This window comes from Archocentrus centrarchus, chromosome 1, assembly GCF_007364275.1.
Source record: "Archocentrus centrarchus isolate MPI-CPG fArcCen1 chromosome 1, fArcCen1, whole genome shotgun sequence".
NCBI lineage: Eukaryota > Metazoa > Chordata > Actinopteri > Cichliformes > Cichlidae > Archocentrus > Archocentrus centrarchus.
The window spans coordinates 28,964,313-28,971,537 of NC_044346.1; the positions used below are offsets into that span (position 1 = coordinate 28,964,313).

General features: G+C 38.4%; 1 protein-coding gene across 1 annotated transcript in view; it reads right to left on the bottom strand.

Annotated features, from left to right (window-relative positions):
- Positions 1-4,894, bottom strand: part of LOC115787868 (RNA-binding protein 20-like) — a 51,707-nt gene extending 46,813 nt beyond the window's left edge. Inside the window, exon 1 of the mRNA XM_030740633.1 lies at positions 4,833-4,894. Coding sequence (XP_030596493.1) covers positions 4,833-4,894 — 62 coding nt within the window. The remainder of the gene's footprint in view (positions 1-4,832) is intronic.
- Between the last annotated feature and the right edge of the window lie 2,331 nt (positions 4,895-7,225).

Consider the following 7,225-nt stretch of genomic DNA (forward strand, 5'->3'; position numbering starts at 1 on the left):
GTTAACCCCGCTAAGTCTACCAACTCAACGCCTGTAAACCCTTTCCCACTAGGACGTAACCCTGTGTGCTGCAGGAGAAGAACTGCAGACAAAAATCTACTGTAACCACCAGCATGGAATCATTTCCTGTTTTATTTTGAAATTTCCTAGCTGTTTATTCTGTTTGCTCTCTTGGTTTCTGTTTTCCCACCAATTTTCTAGTGCACCTGTTTCCCATGACTGAATTACTCACCCTGTGTTTATACAGCCATGTTTCCCTTTGTTCCCTGTCAGACTGTTGCAGCATTTTCCTGAGCGTTCCACCGTTTTCCTATGACCTGGTGATTCTCTTGTGAAGACCCCCTGCCAGTTTTTTTTTGTTGGAATTTTTGAATCTTTGCACTATTTTTGGTCTCTGCCTCTTGCCTGCCCCTTTTTGTCAATTGTTTTCTTCCTGGACTGCCTGCCTGTGCATGAGCCAAACTTTGAACATTAAAACTGAGACTTTTATTCTGATATTTGGATCAACTGTTTGGTTCAGCCATTACATCTACACCAGATACTGGTCGATATTTATATTAACATCAAGTCTCAAGTCTGCAGAAAATTGGCCATAGAACTTTCTTTGATGTGCATAATAAAACAGCAACTCAACCAACCAACCAAAGCTGTTGCAACAGGTTGTAGGAAGTTAACCTCTTGGATTTTCTTGCACCGTTTGAGGCATGTCACAAATCCTGCTTGTAACAATGCTTTTCTAAGGCCATTTTACAAACTGTTAGCCTGAAGAATATGCATTTAATAGTTCTGGCAATAGCCTCGGGGTGTGAAAGAATGTGTGCTGAATCTCAGAGGCTTAAGAAAGCATCTTTAAGTAGGTGTACGTAAACTAAAAAGGAACAGAAGCTAGATTTCATTCAGATTAAGTGCAACTCTTCCAAACAAACTGCTGTGTTTAGAAAGCTGTGACATGTTTATGTTTTTACTGTTGTGCTTTGGTACTCCCCGTTATAGACAGTCATCTTTGTGTACAAGCCACTAAAATTTAATTTTCACAAGTGCTATGTCACAGTTGTAACTATGAAGACTCTCCCGGTGCCATGCAACTGTCAGCCATTTAACATCAGGATTAGCCACAGTTGTTGCCATGTGTCAACACTGCAATGAACACATGCTTGAGGTGTTGGTGGGGGAGGTAGATGATCCCGAAACGCAAATAGACGACACTAGAAATGAAGATTTTCTGTAAGCAACGAAAAGGACAAATCTCGCTGCCAACAAGTGAGGTACGGGCATGATTAATTTGCTCCCTTCCTTAAGGAGAGATAAGAACAAGTCACTGGAACAGTGATGACTGTGTGTGTTAATATCAAAAATGACTAAATCAAAACATTTTGTAGGAGGCACTGGTGTTCCTTTTTGTCTAAAACTTGCTATTCTGCATTTTATATTTGCTCAGCCTTGCACCAACAGATGCCCTGGGTTTCAGGGAGACCCCACACAATCACAGAGCTGTGAAACAACCTCACAATCACTTGGCACATCTCTGTCCAGATGACCATTTGGGCAGAGCCATTTAAAGTGTGGGAAAGTCTAAATTAGCCCCTGTTAATGACCTTGCAGGGGATATGACTGGAACTTGAAGTTGACGACTCGGTGTAAAGAGCACTTTTAAACGCGATGTGCTTGGAGTGTAAACTAAATGGTGTGAATTTGAATTTTTGTACTGATGTGTTTCATCTACCGCGTTCCTACCAAATTTACAAACATCTGTATTTAATGGGATGAAATCTATGCTATGTAGCTGTAGCTGTAGGAGCACAATCAGACTATATTCTGTCCTGTAAGGCTTGAGCATAGTTGCACATGGCAAAATGGTCCTTCACTTTGACTTGTCTTCTCTCTTGCACTTGCGTTGCCTTACCACAATACAACATTTACAGCCTTCAGGCTCAAGCTCAAGCTCAAGAAAAAAATAAATAAATCAACACAAAAGGACCTAAAGCATGAACACAAAACACAAAGATGGAAGAACTCTGGCATTTACCTTTCCTGTGGCATTTTCACATGTCAGTGTCCTGATTGCAGTGCTGCAGGGTCTGTGGTACAAGGTAAAATTTGCTCAGGCATTTAACTGTCCTCTCTGTGACATGCTGTCACAGTGATATAGAGCTGTAGCAGGTGGGAAAGCGTCATAAGATGAGGAAAGTGAAATGGCAAAATAAGGGAAGGTATGAATGCTAATGCATAGATGCTGTGACAAAGCATGTCAAGCATGCTTAACTGATCTGTTACAGGACAATCCATCACAGACAACTCATCACTGAGCCACCACTAACACACAAGCAAAACTAGCCTGAAATCTAGTCATTTTATCATATTGATCACATATAAAAAAAACTCTGGCTGGATTTTTTTTTTTTTTTGTAAAAACACACCTTTTTGTTTTTGCGGCGCTTTAACTTCACAGCTTTCTTCTTTATTTTGCAGATGTTTGCACACCGGCCCGTATGCCTAACAGTCACAGCAAGTGAGCAAACTGAGTACACAGATGCGCTAAGCTCTGGAAAATCCACTACGCCAAGTAGAAAAAGAAAATTATTTTAAAAGTAGCTTTAAATAATTAGATAACATGTTTGGACAAGTCAAGAACTGCACTTAAAAGCGAGAATCTTGTATTTTACTGTAGCCTGTGATGACTATGTAAAAATAAAAATGCAAAAATAAATCAGAGTTAATGGTTTTCCTGTAACAAATTCCTCATCTAACAATATTGAAATTAATACTTAGTGTAAAGACTTTTTTTGACATATACTTAAATGATTAAATCCATACAAAAGTTGTATATTTGGGAATTACGGCAAAGAAATTTTTAATAAGATAAGGAGACCCCAGCCTGTCACAGTATAATTAAAAAGACCTTGGTGGGCTTTTTAAAAAAACAGCTAAAATGAAAAACTTACAGTTACAGTCCACTACCCAACATTTTTTTTATTGTACATTTTTACATGCTGGATTATGATGATCTTGTTAAATTTGAATTGGAATATTTGTACAGTCCTACTCTTGTTTGTTTTTTCTGTTTTTGAAATTTTTTTATAGCTGTTTTTTGTTTTGTTGAGTTCTTTTTTTTTCATTTTCTAAATTCCTCACTGTTAATAATTCATCTCAAATCTTGATTCTCCAGGTTATCCAATATTTCTTGATAGGTAACTAACAGTACAGTACTGAGAAAAACTCGATCTAAGCCCAGGATGAGCTGTGAAAATACGCCGAATTTGGTAAATGACTTTGACCAGGCAGGGTGGCAGATCCTTGATGGAGAGATGATCTTAAATTAACAACAGACTGGAAATGCATTAAAGGACTATCACACTATTTTACTCTGATTTGCAATCACCCAAATAAAATGTAGCTGCCATCACATTCACACGCAATCCAACACAACAATTTGCACTTATTCATTATCATTCTTGACTCAGTAACTACTCTTTGACCAGTACAGTTTTCTACCAATATCCAGTATACAGCACACACTAAGTCAACAAGAGCACACTCCCTTGCAAAGAAATTAATATTCTGATTAATAAAATAATCACTTAAAAAAATAATCTGATTAATAAAAAAAATAAAGAACCATTCTGTCCTCACACACTGCACAGCAATTCATAGAAAAAATCATCATAATACAAAGTACAATCAAGATTTGTTACAGGAATGATTAAATACCTTCACACAGTTTTTGTTGTTTATTGCAGCGCTGAGCGCATGTTATTGTGATGCTGACAATTCGATAAATACGGAGCTTTGTGTGTATTTTCGACAGAAAGACGGAGAAGTTTACTGACTCTCATCGAGAGATTGTTTGGCTTAGAAATTACATCCTGAATTCCCCAATTAATTGATATGTTTATCAACTGAATTTGGGGGTTTTTATGGATGCAGTACATACAGAAAAACTAGCCTATTTTTTGTAGAGTTTATTACTTTGGTTTAAAAAGAAAAGCAACAAAAAGTCAAAGAAAAATATATTTGTTTGCTTTATTAAACTGTAAGAGCAGCAGCCCAGTGAAACATTTTAAATCCTTACATGACAGAAAAAGTGCCGTGATTTTTTTTTTCTAAATCATAATAAAATATATGTAATCCTCACACAATCCTGTACATAATGCACGTAATAGTGGGATTATTTCCAACCTGTCCAAATTTTGGACAAGATAAACAACAGATTTGAATGAACAGGAAATCTAATTCATAATAGTGACTGATAAGAATTTAGTGTCAGTCAGCATTTTCTGCTGTTACATATAAACCTGGACATGTTTGGCAAAATGTGTTAGCTCGGTGATCAATATATTCAGATAAATCTCCTGACTGTACAGTTTCCCTTTTATTTCATTTTACATTACTTTTTAAAAAAGCAACAACAATAAGATTAATAGGATGCTATGAAATATCACAATTAATTTTAGAGCCCTCCATTTATTTTTAAAGCATACCTGTAATTTAAAATAACCTTTTAGAGTGTAGATATGATTATAAAATAAATTAAAACACCTTTTATAGTGTTTATTCATGCTTTTTTTTTTCATAATTAGAGTATAAAATCCTCAATACTGTATTAATATTCATATACTTTTTGAGACACATTGCAGATAACGGCTGCGTTCTTATCAATTTCAGTTTCATGCAGGAAGACCTTACACCACAGATACAGAAATTATTCCAACAACACAACTACTTTTTTTTTTGTGGACTTTGCAAACTTTTTTTTTTCATATAGCCATGTGAGCACAAGGCGTGTGAATGTGTTGTATACCTTCTGATTCTGAGGTTTACAGATTTCCTCTTACCTCTGTAAGGTGTCACTTGCTGTCTCAGGGGGATATCCACTGCTTTGTCCTTTCCCCAGCATTTTTGTATGGCCTGGTTTGTCACTGTCAACGCTACTTGTCCGATCCCAAGCTTCTGCATGGCAAAACAAACTCCCCTAGCACCACCCACAGCCTTAACACCCCTAATCTCTCCAAACAGCCCTCCTAGAAGTAGCCAACCACAGACCAAAGACAACAAATCCTGATAGAGTAACTTTCTCCAGCCTGCTTTGTTCTGTTTTTCTTTCTTTTGTTTTTTTTTTTGTTGTTGTATTTTTTCTCTCTCCTTTTACTGAATGGCCAGATGAAAACAAATACCAGCAGGCAGGAAGAGAGACTGGCTGCTGATGCACTTCAGCAGGGTCTCTGCTGCTCAGCCACTCCTGATCGACAGCGCAAAGGCAGCAAAGACCCCCCTTTACCCTCGTCTGTCTCTCTTTCCCTACAAACTATGCTACATACACTTCCCAGACTTTCCTTCACTTCCTGTGTTCCTCTCAGTGGCCAGAGATGGAGAAATCAGAGTAGCGCCTGTTCAAAGAGAAACAGGAGGATGACTGAGTGAAGTCAAAGAGGGAATAACAGAAGAGGTGGGCTCAAGGGATGGCATGGGTGGGGGGGGGACTAAAAGGGAGCCCCCCTGCCCAGGACAGCTCCACGCGGCACAACAACAGGGCAAGAAAGTCGCTCCAGTCCACTGCTGATTATCGCCTCTGCAGTCACACACAAACACAGACACCACACTCGCATAGTCTGGCTGATGAAGGGATGCCTGCGGTTCTGGAACTGCCATCAGTCACTCAGTAGGTGTCGAGATCAGTTTAGCTGCTGAATCATTGGAGAGATCCAGTCTCTAGACCTGGAACACGGTGTCAGATTATTAACATTTTGTAATGGTCAGACAGTCTGGGGTTTCACATCTGGTCAGCCAAAAGGTAGGTTGTGCTTGATAATAAATCACTATTAAGAGAAGAATAGTACGGAGCGAGAGCACCTCAGGGCCGTGCTTGTCCTGTATGGTTGGATTTTTGAGCATGGCCGGGAGGGGGGGGGTTAAATTATTACAAGGAACCGAGACTGTTTTCAAGACATGAGTCTTAGAATCTGATCTTGACTTTAGTTTGAACATTATGTTTCCTTTAGAGATCCAGATATAAATATATTTTATCAGATTGATCACAAAACAAAAGATTTTTTAACAAATCTGCAAAACCCAAGATACCAAACCCAAAGATATCAATCAAATCAAAATTGGTGAAATCAGCATCATCTGGATTTATCCTGTGCTTAATGAATCTACTTCTATGAGGGAAAAACACGGCAACTCATGGTTGCTGCTTCTATTGCCGGCTAGCTTAAAGCCAGCTGCTGCTGACTGATCAGCTATTTATGGTAAATAATTTTGAGAACACAAACGTCCAGCAGTCAAATTCAAGAAAAAAAAAAAAAAAAGGCAAGACAATAGTTAACTTTACATTCTGTCTAACACCCATTCACAGCCTTTTGCAAATCTAATCCTCGTCTATATTTAAGCGGTAACCACATCAACCCAGGGACGTTACTGACTGGCTGATGGAGACAACACGCTGTTCCCCTATCAGCATTTTACAAGGACTGAAATTATAAATCATAGTAAATGAGGGGGCATTTCCTAATCATCCAAGAGAGGGCACATTCTCTCCATCTTCACATTGTCTGCTTAAATAATGAATGGCTTTTTTTTTTTAAATATCTGACACGCCTTGCTGACAACCACTAGGAAACTATCGCTATGCATTGTGTGTGTGCAAGCGTGTGTATAGATTCATGTGACACTCTACATAACAACCCCCCCGACTTATTTTTGGCCCTGCAAGAAAGCAGATACCACTGTAGCATGAAGTGGTTTCTATAATGGTGCGTGACTGGATGAACTCAATGATAAGCATGGCAGTTACAGAGGTGAAATACATTTGAACTGTTTCTGTTGTGAATCACCTGCAATATTAATAAAAACATCTCAAACAGCTCAAGTTACTGACACGCATTTTATGAAATAATGATTAATGATGATTAATGAATAAATATTTTGTGTTCCCTTCTCTTTGATTTATTCCAATAGTGATGCATCAAGAACACAAAGACACTTTTATCCATCTAGTAAGTGAGTCTGCGTGTGCTGTCTGTAACAAAACTCTGTCTCACTATGTGAGATAAAACCACATTTCCCACAATTCACTAATGCAGCAGCTAACATTAGCACTGTCATGTGAACTGAGACCACAGTGACAAGTGATCTGTCATATTCAGTGTAGCCAGCTGCAGTTGGAAAGCCGAGTGATGAAAAGTCATTTTTGATGATAAGGAGTGACAACAAGAGGCCTAGCAAAGAG